This window comes from Salvelinus fontinalis, chromosome 6 (assembly GCF_029448725.1).
Source record: "Salvelinus fontinalis isolate EN_2023a chromosome 6, ASM2944872v1, whole genome shotgun sequence".
Taxonomy (NCBI): Eukaryota; Metazoa; Chordata; class Actinopteri; order Salmoniformes; family Salmonidae; genus Salvelinus; species Salvelinus fontinalis.
In genome coordinates this window covers 84,083,919-84,107,711 of record NC_074670.1, presented here as the reverse complement: position 1 = coordinate 84,107,711, position 23,793 = coordinate 84,083,919, and the positions used below count along the sequence as shown (strand labels likewise).

Sequence of the window (23,793 nt, the reverse complement as noted above, 5' to 3'; positions counted from 1 at the left end):
CATATGTGTTATTTCATAGTTTTGATGTCTTGACTATTATTCTACAAGTTAGAAAATAGTAAAAATAAATAAAAACCCTTGAGAAGGTGTGTCCAAACTTTTGACTGGTACTGTTTGTCCTCCAATATGTCCTCTCTAACACCATACCAATATGTCCTCTCTAACATGGCCGTCTGACACCGTGTCAATATGTCCTCTCTAACATGGCCGTCTGACACCGTGTCAGTATGTCCTCTCTAACATGGCCGTCTGACACCGTGTCAATATGTCCTCTCTATCATGGCCGTCTGACACCGTGTCAGTATGTCCTCTCTAACATGGCCGTCTGACACCGTGTCAATATGTCCTCTCTAACATGGCCGTCTGACACCGTGTCAGTATGTCCTCTCTAACATGGCCGTCTGACACCGTGTCAGTATGTCCTCTCTAACATGGCCGTCTGACACCGTGTCAATATGTCCTCTCTAACATGGCCGTCTGACACCGTGTCAGTATGTCCTCTCTAACATGGCCGTCTGACACCGTGTCAGTATGTCCTCTCTAACATGGCCGTCTGACACCGTGTCAGTATGTCCTCTCTAACATGGCCGTCTGACACCGTGTCAGTATGTCCTCTCTAACATGGCCGTCTGACACCGTGTCAATATGTCCTCTCTAACATGGCCGTCTGACACCGTGTCAATATGTCCTCTCTAACATGGCCGTCTGACACCGTGTCAGTATGTTCTCTCTAACATGGCCGTCTGACACCGTGTCAATATGTCCTCTCTAACATGGCCGTCTGACACCGTGTCAATATGTCCTCTCTAACATGGCCGTCTGACACCGTGTCAATATGTCCTCTCTAACATGGCCGTCTGACACCGTGTCAGTATGTGCTCTCTAACATGGCCGTCTGACACCGTGTCAGTATGTGCTCTCTAACATGGCCGTCTGACACCGTGTCAGTATGTGCTCTCTAACATGGCCGTCTGACACCGTGTCAGTATGTGCTCTCTAACATGGCCGTCTGACACCGTGTCAGTATGTGCTCTCTAACATGGCCGTCTGACACCGTGTCAGTATGTTCTCTCTAACATGGCCGTCTGACACCGTGTCAGTATGTCCTCTCTAACATGGCCGTCTGACACCGTGTCAGTATGTGCTCTCTAACATGGCCGTCTGACACCGTGTCAGTATGTTCTCTCTAACATGGCCGTCTGACACCGTGTCAGTATGTCCTCTCTAACATGGCCGTCTGACACCGTGTCAGTATGTTCTCTCTAACATGGCCGAGTGACACCGTGTCAGTATGTTCTCTCTAACATGGCCGTCTGACACCGTGTCAGTATGTCCTCTCTAACATGGCCGTCTGACACCGTGTCAATATGTCCTCTCTAACATGGCCGTCTGACACCGTGTCAGTATGTCCTCTCTAACATGGCCGTCTGACACCGTGTCAGTATGTTCTCTCTAACATGGCCGTCTAGTGACCAGCGGTCAAACAGGCTGGAACGTAATGTATCTATCTCTTACTTCTCGTGTTGGTAATTCTGGTGGTCATACAAAGGCTGATCCTCTCTGTAGGGGGGAGGAGGAAGAGGAGGGAGGGAGGAAGGAAAGGGGAGAAGTGGTAGGAGGAAGGAGGGAGACGAAGAGAAGAGGGAGGGAGGGCAGGTGGAAGAGGAGAAGAGAAGACATAACGGACAAGAAATTACATGAGAAAGAAATAAATACTGTTAGATGAAGAATTCTGAAGAATGAATGATTAGTCAATGATCAATGAAATTATGTTACTGTTACTACTGGTAAGAAAAAGACCTTCACTAAGCATTACTAAACCACTAGCTCAGATACTGACAGGAAAACTAATGATTTAACATTCAAGTAAAAAGGAAGTAAAAAGAGAGTTTACTGACTTCTCCTCCATCTGCGTAGAGAAAGAAGAGAAGAGAAGAAGGAGAAAGAAGATGGGGGGGTCAGTTTAGAAAAACAAGACGACAGTTTGGAAGAACAAAAACAATAGTTGCAGAGAACAGTCAACAGCGAGGAGACAGATGTTGTGGGATGCAGAGAACAGTCAACAGTGAGGAGACAGAGATGTTGTGGGATGCAGAGAACAGTCAACAGTGAGGAGACAGAGATGTTGTGGGATGCAGAGAACAGTCAACAGTGAGGAGACAGAGATGTTGTGGGATGCAGAGAACAGTCAACAGTGAGGAGACAGCGATGTTATGGAATGCAGAGAACAGTCAACAGTGAGGAGACAGAGAACAGTCAGCAGGGAGGAGACAGAGATGCAGAGAACAGTCAACAGCGAGGAGACAGAACAGTCAACAGCGAGGAGACAGAGAACAGTCAACAGTGAGGAGACAGAGAACAGTCAACAGGGAGGAGACAGAGAACAGGGAGGAGACAGAGAACAGTCAACAGGGAGGAGACAGAGAACAGTCAACAGTGAGGAGACAGAGAACAGTCAACAGGGAGGAGACAGAGAACAGGGAGGAGACAGAGAACAGGGAGGAGACAGAGAACAGTCAACAGGGAGGAGACAGAGAACAGTCAACAGGGAGGAGACAGAGAACAGTGAGGAGACAGAGAACAGTGAGGAGACAGAACAGTCAACAGGGAGGAGACAGAGAACAGTCAACAGGGAGGAGACAGAGAACAGTCAACAGCGAGGAGACAGAGAACAGTCAACAGTGAGGAGACAGAGAACAGTCAACAGTGAGGAGACAGAGAACAGTCAACAGTGAGGAGACAGAACAGGGAGGAGACAGAGAACAGTCAACAGTGAGGAGACAGAGAACAGGGAGGAGACAGAGAACAGTCAACAGGGAGGAGACAGAGAACAGTCAACAGTGAGGAGACAGAGAACAGTCAACAGGGAGGAGACAGAGAACAGTCAACAGGGAGGAGACAGAGAACAGGGAGGAGACAGAGAACAGTCAACAGTGAGGAGACAGAGAACAGGGAGGAGACAGAACAGGGAGGAGACAGAACAGTCAACAGGGAGGAGACAGAGAACAGTCAACAGTGAGGAGACAGAGAACAGTCAACAGGGAGGAGACAGAGAACAGTCAACAGGGAGGAGACAGAGAACAGGGAGGAGACAGAGAACAGTCAACAGTGAGGAGACAGAGAACAGGGAGGAGACAGAGAACAGTCAACAGGGAGGAGACAGAGAACAGTCAACAGGGAGGAGACAGAGAACAGTCAACAGGGAGGAGACAGAACAGTCAACAGTGAGGAGACAGAGAACAGTCAACAGGGAGGAGACAGAGAACAGGGAGGAGACAGAGAACAGGGAGGAGACAGAGAACAGGGAGGAGACAGAGAACAGGGAGGAGACAGTCAACAGGGAGGAGACAGTCAACAGGGAGGAGACAGTCAACAGGGAGGAGACAGAGAACAGTCAACAGGGAGGAGACAGAGAACAGTCAACAGGGAGGAGACAGAGAACAGTCAACAGGGAGGAGACAGAGAACAGTCAACAGGGAGGAGACAGAGAACAGGGAGGAGACAGAGAACAGGGAGGAGACAGAGAACAGGGAGGAGACAGAGAACAGTCAACAGGGAGGAGACAGAGAACAGTCAACAGGGAGGAGACAGAGAACAGTCAACAGGGAGGAGACAGAGAACAGGGAGGAGATAGAGAACAGTCAACAGCGAGGAGACAGAGACGTTATGGGATGCCGAGTGTCATGCAGTGGGGTGAAAACACACACAGGCTTTCATTGTTGACGGGTTCTGTCAGAGAGACGCACAGCACGGGGCGTTCTGCCGATGCAGACTCGGCGACTGTCACAAGACTCGCAGGCGGGCTGCGTGACAGGCATCCAGAGTCCCCATCTTCCTCTCACTGATCTACAACAGATCCGGGTTCAAGTTGATGGCTGTATTGACTGATTACCTCACTTCTAAAACGTATTTATTTATTTCACCTTTGTTTAACTAGGTAAGTCGTTGAAAACACATTATTTTACAATAATTATCTGGCCCACATATTTATTCCATCAAATGGTGTAAAATTCCAATGTTTATGCGCAGAACCTAATGTATTTACGACCAACCGGAAAGTCAAATACAGTGAGGAGTATTCAGGCCCTTGACTTTTTCCACATTTTGTTATGTTACAGCCTTATTATACAAACAAAATAAAAATCCTCCACAATCTACACAGAATACCCCATAAAAGTTTGCCAACGTATTAAAAATAAAAACAGAAATACCTTATGTAAATAAGTATTCAGACCCTTTGCCATGAGACAGGAAATTGAGCTCAGGTGCATCCTGTTTCCATTGATCATCCTTGAGATGTTTCTACAACTTGATTGTGGAGTCCACCTGTGGTCAATTCAATTGATTGGACATGATTTGTAAAGGCAAACACCTGTCTATATAAAGTCCCACAGTTGACAGTGCAGGTCAGAGCAAAAACCAAGCCGTGAGGTCGAAGGAATTGTCCGTAGAACTCCGTGACAGGATTGTGTCGAGGCACAGACCTGGGGAAGGGTACAAAAACATATCTGCAGCATTGAAGGTCCCCAAGAACACAGTGGCCTCCATCATTCTTAAATGGAAGAAGTTTGGAACCACCAAGACTCTTCCTAGAGCTGGCCGCCCGGCCAAACTGAGCAATCGGGGGAGAAGGGCCTTGGTCAGGGAGGTGACCAAGAACCCAATGGTCACACTGAGCTCTATAGAGTTGCTTTAGAAAGGCACATGACAGCCCTGCTTGGAGTTTGCCATCTCAGACAATGAGAAACAAGATTCTCTGGTCTGATGAAAGCAAGATTGAACTCGTTGGCTTGAATGCCTTGCGTCACGTCTGGAGGAAACCTGGCACCATCCCTATGGTGAAGCATGGTGGTGGCAGCATCCCTATGGAGAAGCATGGTGGTGGCACCATCCCTATGGAGAAGCATGGTGGTGGCACCATCCCTATGGAGAAGCATGGTGGTGGCACCATCCCTATGGTGAAGAAATGGTGGTGGCAGCATCCCTATGGTGAAGCATGGTGGTGGCAGCATCCCTATGGTGAAGCATGGTGGTGGCAGCATCCCTATGGAGAAGCATGGTGGTGGCACCATCCCTATGGTGAAGAAATGGTGGTGGCACCATCCCTATGGTGAAGCATGGTGGTGGCAGCATCCCTATGGTGAAGCATGGTGGTGGCAGCATCCCTATGGTGAAGCATGGTGGTGGCAGCATCCCTATGGAGAAGCATGGTGGTGGCAGCATCCCTATGGTGAAGAAATGGTGGTGGCACCATCCCTATGGTGATGCATGGTGGTGGCAGCATCCCTATGGTGAAGCATGGTGGTGGCAGCATCCCTATGGTGAAGCATGGTGGTGGCAGCATCCCTATGGAGAAGAAATGGTGGTGGCACCATCCCTATGGTGAAGAAATGGTGGTGGCACCATCCCTATGGTGATGCATGGTGGTGGCAGCATCCCTATGGTGAAGCATGGTGGTGGCAGCATCCCTATGGAGAAGCATGGTGGTGGCAGCATCATGCTGTGGGGATGGTTTTCAGCGGCAGGGACTGGGAGACTAGTCAGGATAGAGGCAAAGATGAACGGAGGAAAGTACAGAGAGATCCTTGATGAAGTCCTGCTCCAGAGCGCTCAGAACCTCAGACTGGGGTGAAGGTTCACCTTCCAACAGGACAACGACCCTAAGCACACAGCCAAGACAACGCAGGAGTAGCTTCGGGACAAGTCTCTGAATGTCCTTAAGTGGCCCAGACAGCGCCCGGACTTGAATCCTATCGAACGTCTCTGTAGAGACCTGAAAATAGCTGTGCAGCAATGCTCCCCATCCAACCTGACAGAGCTTAAGAGGATCTGCAGAGAGGAATGGGAGAAACTCCCCAAATAAAGGTTTGCAATGCTTGTAGCATCATACCCCAAAAGACTTGAGTCTGTAATCGCTGCCAAAGGTGCTTCAACAAAGTAAAGGGTCTGAATACTTACGTAAATGTGATATTTAATTAAAAAATATATATTTTTTATAAATTAGCAAACATTTCTAAAAACCTGTTTTTGTGGTTATGGGGTATTGTGTGTGTAGATTGAGGAAAACAAATTATTTAATCCATTTTAGAATAAGGCTGTAACGTAACAAAATGTGGAAAAAGTCAAGGGGTCTGAATACTTTCCGAAGGCACTGTATGTCCATTGCGTACACACTTCAATAACGACGCAGTAATAATGGTGTGTCATGCATCATGACATCAGGGTTAGCTCTGTGCAAATACACCACACCTGCTAGTATACAACATGCCTATTCATTGGACACATTCCCTGCTTTGTTCGGTATCACCCAGCCATGCCAAACTACCTAGTACGCCCGTAGAATAGATTACTACTGTGTAGTGGAAAGGCCTCACATTCAACCTGATCTTCTGAAGAATGAATACCGTCCAATGAAAAGACCTCAAATTCAACCTGATCTTCTGAAGAATGAATACCGTCCATTGAAAAGACCTCAAATTCAACCTGATCTTCTGAAGAATGAATACCGTCCATTGAAAAGACCTCAAATTCAACCTGATCTTCTGAAGAATGAATACCGTCCAGTGAAAAGACCTCAAATTCAACCTGATCTTCTGAAGAATGAATACCGTCCAATGAAAAGGCCTCAAATTCAACCTGATCTTCTGAAGAATGAATACCGTCCAGTGAAAAGACCTCAAATTCAACCTGATCTTCTGAAGAATGAATACCGTCCATTGAAAAGACCTCAAATTCAACCTGATCTTCTGAAGAATGAATACCGTCCAGTGAAAAGACCTCAAATTCAACCTGATCTTCTGAAGAATGAATACCGTCCAATGAAAAGGCCTCAAATTCAACCTGATCTTCTGAAGAATGAATACCGTCCAGTGAAAAGACCTCAAATTCAACCTGATCTTCTGAAGAATGAATACCGTCCAATGAAAAGGCCTCAAATTCAACCTGATCTTCTGAAGAATGAATACCGTCCAATGAAAAGGCCTCAAATTCAACCTGATCTTCTGAAGAATGAATACCTTCCAGCAGGGTTGGGATATATTCCATTAATGTTGTTTTTTTGGGGGGGGGGAGAACATTGTGTGCATCCATCAACTAGCTTGCTTTTTCCCCTGACCAGCACCGTCCCAGAGTCCGCCTCGTTCTGCAGCGGCAGGTGCACAAGACAAAACTTTACCAGTATCATAATATACGTATCGGCGAATCGCTGTTACATATGAAATAGGAGTGATGGTGTAATCAATGTGTAAAAACGACATTAAACATTTCATATTCGAGGTCCTGATTGGTCAACAAGCTTATTTGATGCGTCAAATAGTGTTATTTGACGTCCAATTATAATTTTTTTTAAACATACAAAAGACCCGAACGGCAGTTCATACAACCCTGCCCTTTAGCAAGTCACAGATTAGACCTGAACAGAAATAGCAGGACTCCGTATGATTTAGTGTCTGTCGTAAGAAGACAGCTGTGTGAAGGAGTGGCAGTTTAGAATCCCTGCCGCTGAACAACGTGGCGAGGAACCTAATCCACAAAACATAGCGGACGAAGACTGCTGAAGGAGACACTACTAAACTATGTCTTTAAAAACTCTCCACAAAACAACTTTGTATGGCTTCATTTAAAAAAAACTGTTCTTCAAAAAAATTGTATGACTTCATTTAAGAGATTCAAAAAATGGTCTCATGAAGAACACAGGTTGAATTTTAAGCTTTTTCACGATAGAGTCAACTGTTTTTCTAGTGATTATAAACCCTCATTTCTCAGTATGATGGCTTTGCGACACTGAAAGCACGAGAAGAGCTATACAGAAGTGTTCTTAACTGTTGAAAACAACGTCATGACGCGTCATAAAAAGTTGAATTTGAGTAAACTAGTGTTTTTTTAAACCTCGGTCTCACCATGAAGTGTTTTAGACGGTGAAAGCATGAGGAGAGCTATACAAGGCAGACTTTCAGGTCCGTGTGACTTCTCCAAGTAAGGCTGGTTAGGTAACGCAGCACCACCACAGTAAAAAACCATTCCGACAGCTCAGCAGATTTCTAAGCGAAGGGTCCTGAGCACAGCACAGCGCGGCTAAATACAGCCACAGACAACATCTAGACCTCACCAAAAAAAGACGTTAACCCTTCCTATCCCATCCCCAACAACACCACGGTGACCATAGACCGTAGACCGTGTACCAAGTATCAGGCATAGAATAAGGGTTGCAAGATCCTGCAAACTTTCCCAAAAATGCCTGGTTTCTCCCATATTCTCCCTCCTGGAATATTCCAACCAAGATATGGAAAAAAACGTACATTAACACTTGGTCAAGACGTTCCCCCGTTCGGGACATGGACTCTCTACAAGGTGTTGAAAGCGTTCCACAGGGATGCTGACCCATGTTGACTCCAATGCTTCCCACAGTTGTGTCAAGTTGTCTGGATGTCCTTTGGGGTGGTGGACCATTCTTGATCCACACAGGAAACTGTTAAGCGGTGCAGTTCTTGACACAAACAGGTACTGCCCAGCACCTACTACCATACCCAGTTCAAAAGGCACTTTTGTTTGACCCATTCACCCTCAATGGCACACATACATGTCTCAAATGTCTCAAGGCTTAAAATTATTATTTAAAAATCGGTCTCCTCCCCTTCATCTACACTGGATTTAACAAGCGACATCAACAAGGGATCATAGCTTTCACCTGGATTCACCTGGTCAGTCTATGTCACGGAAAGAGAAGGTGTTCTTAATGTTTTGTACTCTCAGCGTACAGGGAATATTGTGCCATTGAGGACACAGACTAAGTCATGTTATAGGTGACCAGTACTCCTGACAGACTAAGTCATGTTATAGGTGACCAGTACTCCTCTTACAGACTAAGTCATGTTATAGGTGACCAGTACCCCCGACAGACTAAGTCATGTTATAAGTGACCAGTACTCCTGACAGACTAAGTCATGTTATAGGTGACCAGTACTCCTACCAGACTAAGTCATGTTATAGGTGACCAGTACTCCTCTTACAGACTAAGTCATGTTATAGGTGACCAGTACTGCTGACAGACTAAGTCATGTTATAAGTGACCAGTACTCCTGACAGACTAAGTCATGTTATAGGTGACCAGTACTGCTGACAGACTAAGTCATGTTATAGGTGACCAGTACTGCTACCAGACTAAGTCATGTTATAAGTGACCAGTACTGCTACCAGACTAAGTCATGTTATAAGTGACCAGTACTCCTCTTACAGACTAAGTCATGTTATAGGTGACCAGTACTCCTCTTACAGACTAAGTCATGTTATAGGTGACCAGTACTCCTCTTACAGACTAAGTCATGTTATAGGTGACCAGTACTGCTGACAGACTAAGTCATGTTATAAGTGACCAGTACTCCTGACAGACTAAGTCATGTTATAGGTGACCAGTACTCCTGACAGACTAAGTCATGTTATAGGTGACCAGTACTCCTGACAGACTAAGTCATGTTATAGGTGACCAGTACTCCTGACAGACTAAGTCATGTTATAGGTGACCAGTACTCCTGACAGACTAAGTCATGTTATAGGTGACCAGTACTCCTGACAGACTAAGTCATGTTATAGGTGACCAGTACTCCTGACAGACTAAGTCATGTTATAGGTGACCAGTACTCCTGACAGACTAAGTCATGTTATAGGTGACCAGTACTCCTGACAGACTAAGTCATGTTATAAGTGACCAGTACTGCTGACAGACTAAGTCATGTTATAAGTGACCAGTACTGCTGACAGACTAAGTCATGTTATAAGTGACCAGTACTCCTCTTACAGACTAAGTCATGTTATAGGTGACCAGTACTCCTCTTACAGACTAAGTCATGTTATAAGTGACCAGTACTGCTGACAGACTAAGTCATGTTATAAGTGACCAGTACTGCTGACAGACTAAGTCATGTTATAAGTGACCAGTACTGCTGACAGACTAAGTCATGTTATAGGTGACCAGTACTCCTGACAGACTAAGTCATGTTATAAGTGACCAGTACTGCTGACAGACTAAGTCATGTTATAAGTGACCAGTACTCCTGACAGACTAAGTCATGTTATAGGTGACCAGTACTCTCGACAGACTAAGTCATGTTATAGGTGACCAGTACTGCTGACAGACTAAGTCATGTTATAAGTGACCAGTACTGCTGACAGACTAAGTCATGTTATAAGTGACCAGTACTGCTGACAGACTAAGTCATGTTATAGGTGACCAGTACTCCTCTTACAGACTAAGTCATGTTATAGGTGACCAGTACTCCTCTTACAGACTAAGTCATGTTATAAGTGACCAGTACTGCTGACAGACTAAGTCATGTTATAAGTGACCAGTACTGCTGACAGACTAAGTCATGTTATAGGTGACCAGTACTGCTGACAGACTAAGTCATGTTATAGGTGACCAGTACTGCTGACAGACTAAGTCATGTTATAGGTGACCAGTACTGCTGACAGACTAAGTCATGTTATAGGTGACCAGTACTCCTGACAGACTAAGTCATGTTATAGGTGACCAGTACTCCTCTTACAGACTAAGTCATGTTATAGGTGACCAGTACTCCCGACAGACTAAGTCATGTTATAGGTGACCAGTACTGCTGACAGACTAAGTCATGTTATAGGTGACCAGTACTCCTCTTACAGACTAAGTCATGTTATAGGTGACCAGTACTCCCGACAGACTAAGTCATGTTATAGGTGACCAGTACTCCCGACAGACTAAGTCATGTTATAGGTGACCAGTACTGCTGACAGACTAAGTCATGTTATAGGTGACCAGTACTCCCGACAGACTAAGTCATGTTATAGGTGACCAGTACCCCCGACAGACTAAGTCATGTTATAGGTGACCAGTACCCCCGACAGACTAAGTCATGTTATAGGTGACCAGTACTGCTGACAGACTGAGTCATGTTATAGGTGACCAGTACCCCCGACAGACTAAGTCATGTTATAGGTGACCAGTACTCCTCTTACAGACTAAGTCATGTTATAGGTGACCAGTACTCCTCTTACAGACTAAGTCATGTTATAGGTGACCAGTACTGCTGACAGACTAAGTCATGTTATAGGTGACCAGTACTGCTGACAGACTAAGTCATGTTATAGGTGACCAGTACTCCCGACAGACTAAGTCATGTTATAGGTGACCAGTACTCCCGACAGACTAAGTCATGTTATAGGTGACCAGTACTCCCGACAGACTAAGTCATGTTATAGGTGACCAGTACTCCTCTTACAGACTAAGTCATGTTATAGGTGACCAGTACTCCTGACAGACTAAGTCATGTTATAGGTGACCAGTACTGCTGACAGACTAAGTCATGTTATAGGTGACCAGTACTCCTCTTACAGACTAAGTCATGTTATAGGTGACCAGTACTCCTCTTACAGACTAAGTCATGTTATAGGTGACCAGTACTCCTCTTACAGACTAAGTCATGTTATAGGTGACCAGTACTCCTGACAGACTAAGTCATGTTATAAGTGACCAGTACTGCTGACAGACTAAGTCATGTTATAGGTGACCAGTACTGCTGACAGACTAAGTCATGTTATAGGTGACCAGTACTGCTGACAGACTAAGTCATGTTATAGGTGACCAGTACTGCTGACAGACTAAGTCATGTTATAGGTGACCAGTACTCCTGACAGACTAAGTCATGTTATAGGTGACCAGTACTCCTCTTACAGACTAAGTCATGTTATAGGTGACCAGTACTCCCGACAGACTAAGTCATGTTATAGGTGACCAGTACTGCTGACAGACTAAGTCATGTTATAGGTGACCAGTACTCCTCTTACAGACTAAGTCATGTTATAGGTGACCAGTACTCCCGACAGACTAAGTCATGTTATAGGTGACCAGTACTCCCGACAGACTAAGTCATGTTATAGGTGACCAGTACTGCTGACAGACTAAGTCATGTTATAGGTGACCAGTACTCCCGACAGACTAAGTCATGTTATAGGTGACCAGTACCCCCGACAGACTAAGTCATGTTATAGGTGACCAGTACCCCCGACAGACTAAGTCATGTTATAGGTGACCAGTACTGCTGACAGACTGAGTCATGTTATAGGTGACCAGTACCCCCGACAGACTAAGTCATGTTATAGGTGACCAGTACTCCTCTTACAGACTAAGTCATGTTATAGGTGACCAGTACTCCTCTTACAGACTAAGTCATGTTATAGGTGACCAGTACTGCTGACAGACTAAGTCATGTTATAGGTGACCAGTACTGCTGACAGACTAAGTCATGTTATAGGTGACCAGTACTCCCGACAGACTAAGTCATGTTATAGGTGACCAGTACTCCCGACAGACTAAGTCATGTTATAGGTGACCAGTACTCCCGACAGACTAAGTCATGTTATAGGTGACCAGTACTCCTCTTACAGACTAAGTCATGTTATAGGTGACCAGTACTCCTGACAGACTAAGTCATGTTATAGGTGACCAGTACTGCTGACAGACTAAGTCATGTTATAGGTGACCAGTACTCCTCTTACAGACTAAGTCATGTTATAGGTGACCAGTACTCCTCTTACAGACTAAGTCATGTTATAGGTGACCAGTACTCCTCTTACAGACTAAGTCATGTTATAGGTGACCAGTACTCCTGACAGACTAAGTCATGTTATAGGTGACCAGTACTCCTCTTACAGACTAAGTCATGTTATAGGTGACCAGTACTCCTGACAGACTAGTCATGTTATAGGTGACCAGTACTGCTACCAGACTAAGTCATGTTATAGGTGACCAGTACTCCCGACAGACTAAGTCATGTTATAGGTGACCAGTACTCCTCTTACAGACTAAGTCATGTTATAGGTGACCAGTACTCCTCTTACAGACTAAGTCATGTTATAGGTGACCAGTACTCCCGACAGACTAAGTCATGTTATAGGTGACCAGTACTCCTCTTACAGACTAAGTCATGTTATAGGTGACCAGTACTCCTCTTACAGACTAAGTCATGTTATAGGTGACCAGTACTCCTGACAGACTAAGTCATGTTATAGGTGACCAGTACTCCTCTTACAGACTAAGTCATGTTATAGGTGACCAGTACTCCTGACAGACTAAGTCATGTTATAGGTGACCAGTACTCCTCTTACAGACTAAGTCATGTTATAGGTGACCAGTACTCCTGACAGACTAAGTCATGTTATAGGTGACCAGTACTCCTGACAGACTAAGTCATGTTATAGGTGACCAGTACTCCTGACAGACTAAGTCATGTTATAGGTGACCAGTACTCCTCTTACAGACTAAGTCATGTTATAGGTGACCAGTACTCCTGACAGACTAAGTCATGTTATAGGTGACCAGTACTCCTCTTACAGACTAAGTCATGTTATAGGTGACCAGTACTCCTGACAGACTAGTCATGTTATAGGTGACCAGTACTGCTACCAGACTAAGTCATGTTATAGGTGACCAGTACTCCCGACAGACTAAGTCATGTTATAGGTGACCAGTACTCCTCTTACAGACTAAGTCATGTTATAGGTGACCAGTACTCCCGACAGACTAAGTCATGTTATAGGTGACCAGTACTCCTCTTACAGACTAAGTCATGTTATAGGTGACCAGTACTCCTGACAGACTAAGTCATGTTATAGGTGACCAGTACTCCTGACAGACTAAGTCATGTTATAGGTGACCAGTACTCCTCTTACAGACTAAGTCATGTTATAGGTGACCAGTACTCCCGACAGACTAAGTCATGTTATAGGTGACCAGTACTCCTACTAGACTAAGTCATGTTATAGGTGACCAGTACTCCCGACAGACTAAGTCATGTTATAGGTGACCAGTACTCCTGACAGACTAAGTCATGTTATAGGTGACCAGTACTCCTGACAGACTAAGTCATGTTATAGGTGACCAGTACTCCTCTTACAGACTAAGTCATGTTATAGGTGACCAGTACTCCCGACAGACTAAGTCATGTTATAGGTGACCAGTACTCCCGACAGACTAAGTCATGTTATAGGTGACCAGTACTCCTCTTACAGACTAAGTCATGTTATAGGTGACCAGTACTCCTGACAGACTAAGTCATGTTATAGGTGACCAGTACTCCTCTTACAGACTAAGTCATGTTATAGGTGACCAGTACTCCCGACAGACTAAGTCATGTTATAAGTGACCAGTACTCCCGACAGACTAAGTCATGTTATAGGTGACCAGTACTCCTGACAGACTAAGTCATGTTATAAGTGACCAGTACTCCCGACAGACTAAGTCATGTTATAGGTGACCAGTACTGCTGACAGACTAAGTCATGTTATAGGTGACCAGTACTCCTCTTACAGACTAAGTCATGTTATAGGTGACCAGTACTCCTCTTACAGACTAAGTCATGTTATAGGTGACCAGTACTCCTCTTACAGACTAAGTCATGTTATAGGTGACCAGTACTCCTGACAGACTAAGTCATGTTATAGGTGACCAGTACTCCTCTTACAGACTAAGTCATGTTATAGGTGACCAGTACTCCTGACAGACTAGTCATGTTATAGGTGACCAGTACTGCTACCAGACTAAGTCATGTTATAGGTGACCAGTACTCCCGACAGACTAAGTCATGTTATAGGTGACCAGTACTCCTCTTACAGACTAAGTCATGTTATAGGTGACCAGTACTCCTCTTACAGACTAAGTCATGTTATAGGTGACCAGTACTCCCGACAGACTAAGTCATGTTATAGGTGACCAGTACTCCCGACAGACTAAGTCATGTTATAGGTGACCAGTACTCCTCTTACAGACTAAGTCATGTTATAGGTGACCAGTACTCCTGACAGACTAAGTCATGTTATAGGTGACCAGTACTCCTCTTACAGACTAAGTCATGTTATAGGTGACCAGTACTCCTGACAGACTAAGTCATGTTATAGGTGACCAGTACTCCTCTTACAGACTAAGTCATGTTATAGGTGACCAGTACTCCTGACAGACTAAGTCATGTTATAGGTGACCAGTACTCCTGACAGACTAAGTCATGTTATAGGTGACCAGTACTCCTGACAGACTAAGTCATGTTATAGGTGACCAGTACTCCTCTTACAGACTAAGTCATGTTATAGGTGACCAGTACTCCTGACAGACTAAGTCATGTTATAGGTGACCAGTACTCCTCTTACAGACTAAGTCATGTTATAGGTGACCAGTACTCCTGACAGACTAGTCATGTTATAGGTGACCAGTACTGCTACCAGACTAAGTCATGTTATAGGTGACCAGTACTCCCGACAGACTAAGTCATGTTATAGGTGACCAGTACTCCTCTTACAGACTAAGTCATGTTATAGGTGACCAGTACTCCCGACAGACTAAGTCATGTTATAGGTGACCAGTACTCCTCTTACAGACTAAGTCATGTTATAGGTGACCAGTACTCCTGACAGACTAAGTCATGTTATAGGTGACCAGTACTCCTGACAGACTAAGTCATGTTATAGGTGACCAGTACTCCTCTTACAGACTAAGTCATGTTATAGGTGACCAGTACTCCCGACAGACTAAGTCATGTTATAGGTGACCAGTACTCCTACTAGACTAAGTCATGTTATAGGTGACCAGTACTCCCGACAGACTAAGTCATGTTATAGGTGACCAGTACTCCTGACAGACTAAGTCATGTTATAGGTGACCAGTACTCCTGACAGACTAAGTCATGTTATAGGTGACCAGTACTCCTCTTACAGACTAAGTCATGTTATAGGTGACCAGTACTCCCGACAGACTAAGTCATGTTATAGGTGACCAGTACTCCCGACAGACTAAGTCATGTTATAGGTGACCAGTACTCCTCTTACAGACTAAGTCATGTTATAGGTGACCAGTACTCCTGACAGACTAAGTCATGTTATAGGTGACCAGTACTCCTCTTACAGACTAAGTCATGTTATAGGTGACCAGTACTCCCGACAGACTAAGTCATGTTATAAGTGACCAGTACTCCCGACAGACTAAGTCATGTTATAGGTGACCAGTACTCCTGACAGACTAAGTCATGTTATAAGTGACCAGTACTCCCGACAGACTAAGTCATGTTATAGGTGACCAGTACTCCTGACAGACTAAGTCATGTTATAGGTGACCAGTACTCCTACCAGACTAAGTCATGTTATAGGTGACCAGTACTCCTCTTACAGACTAAGTCATGTTATAGGTGACCAGTACTCCTCTTACAGACTAAGTCATGTTATAAGTGACCAGTACTCCCGACAGACTAAGTCATGTTATAGGTGACCAGTACTGCTGACAGACTAAGTCATGTTATAAGTGACCAGTACTCCTCTTACAGACTAAGTCATGTTATAGGTGACCAGTACTCCCGACAGACTAAGTCATGTTATAAGTGACCAGTACTCCCGACAGACTAAGTCATGTTATAGGTGACCAGTACTGCTGACAGACTAAGTCATGTTATAGGTGACCAGTACTGCTGACAGACTAAGTCATGTTATAGGTGACCAGTACTGCTGACAGACTAAGTCATGTTATAAGTGACCAGTACTGCTGACAGACTAAGTCATGTTATAGGTGACCAGTACTCCTACCAGACTAAGTCATGTTATAGGTGACCAGTACCCCCGACAGACTAAGTCATGTTATAGGTGACCAGTACTGCTGACAGACTAAGTCATGTTATAGGTGACCAGTACTCCCGACAGACTAAGTCATGTTATAGGTGACCAGTACTCCTCTTACAGACTAAGTCATGTTATAAGTGACCAGTACTCCTGACAGACTAAGTCATGTTATAAGTGACCAGTACTCCTGACAGACTAAGTCATGTTATAGGTGACCAGTACCCCCGACAGACTAAGTCATGTTATAGGTGACCAGTACTCCTCTTACAGACTAAGTCATGTTATAAGTGACCAGTACTCATCTCACAGAAAAACCACATGTAATAACATGTAAACACACATGTTGCTTTACATGAAAACACACGTTGCTTTACATGAAAACACACATGTTGCTTTACATGAAAACACACATGTTGCTTTACATGAAAACACACGTGTGTTTACATGTTATCACATGAACGTCACATTAGATCACATGAACGTCACATTAGATCACATGAAATCCATGTGGCTTTTCCCGTAAGGGACCTTTCAGTCGACGTAGAACCTTCCGCTGTTCAGAAACGACCAATGACATTAAGAAAGCCTTGTAAAGCAGTATACAGGTTTTCCCATTCTCCCCGTCTGCGGTGTGTGTCGTGTGGACACTTTTAACTACAGTACAGTTCGAAAGAGGGGGAAATAAAACAACTGCCGAACGCCATGACTTCTATGTCAGACATGACGTCAGTCTTACAACATGTTCCAGTTTAGTTAACGGAACGGTTTAAAAGCTGGTTAACGCAAGCCAGAGATTAAACACTTTATTAGTCCCAAATGGCACTCTAGTCCATATGTAGTGCACTACTTTTGACCAAGGCCTTCTAGTAGTGCACTATATTAGGGAATAGGGTGCCATTTTGGGACTCCCCAAAAAGTGGACAGAGGTATTATAAATAGAGAGCGAGCTGAGTTACAAAAACATCACGTTCCCCAATGATGGAAGAGGGGCCAGAGTGAAACAGTTTGGGAACCCCCGGACAAGAGAACACACACCGCTCTTCCTACCAGAACTAAATGAGAAAGTTAAAAAAAACGGAGCACCCTTGGACATTTTAGACAGACGTACAACATCGTCACTTAGGAATGTTAACGCAGGAATAATGACTACACTGTGGAGAGAATTTGGCTGATGGGAAGTCAATTTTATTTCCTGTATTCTACTCAACAGTCTGGTCCCAACAGACCAGGAGAAGGCCTCTTCTGATCAGATCATCATTTGGGCTCTCGAGTGGCGCAGCGGTCTAAGGCACTGCATCTCATAGCAAGAGGTGTCACTACAGTCCCTGGTTCGAATCCAGGCTGTATCACATCCGGCCGTGATTGGGAGTCCCGTAGGGCCGCGCACAGTTGGCCCAGCGTCGTCCGGGTTTGGCCGGGGGTAGGCCCGTCATTGTAAAGAAGAATTTGTTCTTAACGGACTTCCCTAGTTAAATAAAAATCAACCTTACTACGAGTCAACCACTCTTAAAAAGGTGCAGTCAGCAATTTCTTCTCCCCAGAGAGTTACCTGAATGATTCAGATCTGAAATAAACCCTTCCACAGGGGCTCGTTTCACAACCCAAACACCGTGAAAACATTTAGCCTTTGAGATTAGATTTGGTTTGCATGGTTGGTTGTTTGTTTGTTTGTTTGTTTGTTTGTTTGTTTGTTTGTGTACCTACCCGTTGTGTGGCTGTAGCATGCTGGCGGGGGCCGCTGAGGCCGGGGTGTTAACTTTAGGGGCGTACGCCACTGGTTTAATGACCGTGTTACCGCCGCCCGGCGTGAACGGCCGCGCCATCTTATTGATAGCGGCGCTGGGGGCGAAGGAGTATTTGGGCTGAACGGAGGCGGGGGCGAGCGAATCCTACAGGGTGTGAGAGGGGGAGGGGGGGGGAGACACAGAGCAAAAACCACAGCAAATAACATGCAGCTAGATAAACACACACATATGCATCAATTGTGTAGTAATGTACAACACACACACACACACATATGCATCAATTGTGTAGTAATGTACAACACACACACATATGCATCAATTGTGTAGTAATGTACAACACACACACACACACATATGCATCAATTGTGTAGTAATGTACGACACACACACACACATATGCATCAATTGTGTAGTAATGTACGACACACACACACACATATGCATCAATTGTGTAGTAATGTACGACACACACACCAAAAAAACCACCTGGCCACACACAGCAGACAGTATCATACATCTGCTGAAAACCAGCTCTGTTAGCCGCAACGTGTCTCAGAACATCAGAACTACAGTCGGTGTTGCCAAGGCCAGCTCTGTCTCTCTGTGTGGAGGGAGGAGAGGCTGCAGAAGTGTGAACACACCCAACTGTCTGATCCGTGTCCAAAATGGCACCCTATTCACTACTTTTGACCCATTGACTAGCCATAGTAGTGCACTACTTTTGACCCATTGACTAGCCATAGTAGTGCACTACTTTTGATCCATTGACTACTCATAGTAGTGCACTACTTTTGACCCATTGACTACCCATAGTAGTGCACTACTTTATACCCATTGACTACCCATAGTAGTGCACAACTTTATACCCATTGACTACCCATAGTAGTGCACTACTTTTGACCCATTGACTACCCATAGTAGTGCACTATTTTTGACCCATTGACTACCCATAGTAGTGCACTACTTTTGACCCATTGACTACCCATAGTAGTGCACTACTTTTGACCCATTGACTACCCATAGTAGTGCACTACTTTTGACCCATTGACTACCCATAGTAGTGCACTACTTTTGACCCATTGACTACCCATAGTAGTGCACTATTTTTGACCCATTGACTACCCATTGTAGTGCACTACTTTATACCCATTGACTACCCATAGTAGTGCACTATTTTATACCCATTGACTACCCATAGTAGTGCACTATTTTATACCCATTGACTACCCATAGTAGTGCACTATTTTATACCCATTGACTACCCATAGTAGTACACTATTTTATACCCATTGACTAGCCATAGTAGTGCACTACGTGGGGAATAGAGAGCCATTTGGAAAGCAACCATGTTATCTTGGAAAGCTGGAGTTTGTCCCACTGAGGATTCTTCCTCGGTCTCTGTTAGCTTGGATATGACACTTTACATTTAAAATAGATTTCCAAAAAATGTTCACTGAACTTTTGAGTTACACTGTGTTTTATTTCTCAGTGTGTCATAGAGGATGTTATGACAGAATGTCCACTAGGGGTAAGATGTTTAATTTGTACCGCCTTCCAAAAACAAATTATCCTGTATTTCTGTAATAGGGCTTGAACTATGAACTTTGCACGATAATGAATACATTTTGGGTTGAAATGAAAACTGTTACGATAACATTATGTTGCCTTGAGTCTGGGACACTCTTTAGGGGTCACACATACACGTGTATAAGGACTACTATAATCATTTCATTCAACAAACAAAACGTCAAACTTATAAAACTGGCTACTGCTTATGCAATGTGTACTGTGAGCCAGCTGCCAGTTTGATGGGGGGGGGGGGGGGGGGGTTGAATCAGAATGACTGAAAGATTTTTAAATGCAAGGTGACGGGTGTAGGTTAAGAGGAGGAGGCAAACAAAGTGCATTCCTCTCATCCGACCCCACAATGCAATATTAACGGCCTTGTAGGGGAAACTGTATGTAAGCAGGGTCATAGGCAGGGTAGTAACGTGTTGGACGATAAAAGACTTGACTGTTTTAGTCACTGCCTAGTGAACACACAGGGCTCTGTTGATTCACATTGCAGAAGCATCACCATTCATAGAGTTTCAGGAGGTGTGAGGTGACGACCGACACAGATATTAAATGCAAATCTGAAACCCTTTTCCATGTAGAGCTTACTACTTTTGACCTGAGCCCTGATAGAGTAGTGCACTATACAGGGAATAGGGTGATGTTTGGGGATGCAAAAGCCAGACCCTCTTACCTTCTGATCGCCACCCGCATGGAAAGCTCTGAAAGAAAAGATCGGAAAATAAGTGTTAAAACCCGAAAGTTAGAACGCCACAGCGGTAAATCCTATAAAAACCTCACATTTACATAAAAAGTCAATGTGTCCTTTTCTGCATTTGAAATTAAAGTTAAACCATAAATCTCTCGACCTCAACACTTCTCAGAAAGTTTAAGTTCTTTGTTCTGTGTTAAAAAAATGGCCCTAGTTTGTTGCAATTCCATATTCAAGGAGCCGTGTTCAACGTGGACCTCAATATACGGACTTCTGGGAACAGCTCTGAAATAGAAACATCAACTTCCCAGAGTCTAACTTAGAATGTCCTGCAAATGAAACTATGTACACTAGACAGTCTGTGGTGTATAGTTTGTTTTTATTACAACTTTGGTTAGTTATGAAGAACTTGTTCGATGGAGAATAAATGTTATTATATAGGCTTAGTTACCATAATCAAAAAATTATATATAATAATAAATAAAATTTAAATTATTTTTTTTATTATTATTATTATTTTTTTTAATTGGGTTTTCCGTTGTCTTAAAATGCAGGGAACTAAATCCATCAAATAAATTCATATGTCTCGATTTAAGTGTTAAATATGCACTAATCCCAAATATCCATGGTTAGAATAAGACCTGGTCCCCCAAAAATAGTAAAGTGAAGCACCATTACTTCCTAACACTGAGGACATCGTGTACCTCATTATTACTTCCCAACACTGAGGCCCTATGTACCTCATTATGACTCCCCAACACTGAGGCCCTATGTACCTCATTATGACTCCCCAACACTGAGGCCCTATGTACCTGATTATGACTCCCCAACACTGAGGCCCTATGTACCTCATTATGACTCCCCAACACTGAGGCCCTATGTACCTGATTATGACTTCCCAACACTGGAGGCCCTATGTACCTCATTATTACGTCCTAACCCTGAGGCCCCATGTATGTACCTCATTATGACTCCCCAACACTGAGGCCCTATGTACCTCATGACTTCCCAACACTGAGTTGGATTGAGTCACTGACATGGTCTGTGTTTAAACTGTTTAACAACGTAATTAGAGCTGTCAGTCTAATCAGCATTCAGGGCTCGAACCACCTAGTGTATAACTGTATTCGTATTGTCTAACTGTAAATTACTGATATTACTATTAAATAGACAGAAACCATAGTACTTTCTTATAAAATATTCCTACAATTATTATTTGGTGCAATGTTTAATGATAAATGTTATTCACAATATACAGTTGAAGTCGGAAGTTTACATACACTTCGGTTGGAGTCATTTTAAAACTCGTAAAAACTGAGTTTAAATATATAAGTGTATGTAAACTTCCGACTTCAACTGTACATAGCATATATGTTCAGTCTCTAACTTAGCCTCTCTGAGCTGAGGTTTTAACTCAAATCTTTTAACGCTAGGACATTGGATTGTAAGATATTAGCTATTTGTTCCTTAGCCTCTTAATAATTTACCCATGGATATATCCATTGGATACCGTCATGGCTTTTAACATTTCCCCCTAATGGAGTCAGATAGCATATAATATCACATAGACCTCAACACTAATTCCTCATCCTCACACAAACTGGATCTCCACCCATCTGCCCAGAGAGGAAAGCCAAGAGATTTATGTCGTGTTCTGTTCCTTTGGGCAAATCAGACCCGAACTGGGAGAGAACCCGGAGGTGAACGGCAGAGTCACTGCCCCTGGACGCTACCTTAATAATGGACTGAGATTGACCTAGGTTCAGTCACAAATGGCACCCACCCTATTCCCTAGATAGCACACTACTTTGGACCATAGCCCCTGGTCAAAGTAGAGAAATATGGGCCCTGGTCAAAAAGCACTTCGCTATTATAGGGAATAGGGTGCCATTTGGGATGCCTACATAGTGCACTACTACCCTATAGACCCTGGTATAATGAAGTGCACTACTACCCTATAGACCCTGGTATAAAGTAGTGCACTACTACCCTATAGACCCTGGTATAATGAAGTGCACTACTACCCTATAGACCCTGGTATAAAGTAGTGTACTACTACCCTATAGACCCTGGTCTAAAGTAGTGCACTACTACCCTATAGACCCTGGTCTAAAGTAGTGCACTACTACCCTATAGACCCTGGTCTAAAGTAGTGCACTACTACCCTATAGACCCTGGTCTAAAGTAGTGCACTACTACCCTATAGACCCTGGTCTAAAGTAGTGCACTACTACCCTATAGACCCTGGTCTAAAGTAGTGCACTACTACCCTATAGACCCTGGTCTAAAGTAGTGCACTACTACCCTATAGACCCTGGTCTAAAGTAGTGCACTACTACCCTATAGACCCTGGTCTAAAGTAGTGCACTACTACCCTATAGACCCTGGTATAAAGTAGTGCACTACTACCCTATAGACCCTGATTTAAAGTAGTGTACTACTACCCTATAGACCCTGGTCTAAAGTAGTGCACTACTACCCTATAGACCCTGGTCTAAAGTAGTGCACTACTAGCCTATAGACCCTGGTATAAAGTAGTGCCCTACTACCCTATAGACCCTGGTATAAAGTAGTGCACTACTACCCTATAGACCCTGGTATAAAGTAGTGCACTACTACCCTATAGACCCTGGTATAAAGTAGTGCACTACTACCCTATAGACCTTGGTATAAAGTAGTGTACTACTACCATATAGACCCTGGTATAAAGTAGTGCACTACTACCCTATAGACCCTGGTCTAAAGTAGTGCACTACTACCCTATAGACCCTGGTATAAAGTAGTGCACTACTAGCCTATAGACCCTGGTATAAAGTAGTGCACTACTAGCCTATAGACCCTGGTATAAAGCAGTGCACTACCCTATAGACCCTAGTCTAAAGTAGTGCACTACGTAGGGAATAGGGGGCCATTTGGGAGATGGAGCCATTGGTTTGACTACCAAACACCAGTCAGTGATTCCAGAGATAATGTCTCTTAACAACCGACCCAGAGAATTCTTCTCTTTTCAAGGTCACACACAGTACCAGTCAAAAGTTTGGACCCACCAACTCATTCAATGGTTTTTCACTTTATTTTTGACCATTTTCTACATGGTAGAATAATAGTGAAGACGTCAAAAACTATGAAATAACACATATGGAATCATGTAGTAAC

The 23,793-nt window shown here is 44.0% G+C and overlaps 1 protein-coding gene across 3 annotated transcripts in view; it reads right to left on the bottom strand.

The window, feature by feature from the left end:
• pdlim7 (PDZ and LIM domain 7) overlaps positions 1-23,793 on the bottom strand; it is a 99,894-nt gene that overhangs the window by 29,173 nt on the left and 46,928 nt on the right. For 2 of the 3 annotated variants that reach the window (XM_055927866.1, XM_055927867.1), the window contains exons 4-5: positions 20,620-20,647; positions 18,331-18,515 (exon numbers count right to left, since the gene is read on the bottom strand). In XM_055927866.1, the coding sequence (XP_055783841.1) occupies positions 18,331-18,515; positions 20,620-20,647 (213 nt within the window). Of the gene's footprint in view, positions 1-1,515; positions 1,561-18,330; positions 18,516-20,619; positions 20,648-23,793 lie in introns of all 3 variants that reach the window. The other variant, XM_055927868.1, reaches the window with a different exon arrangement.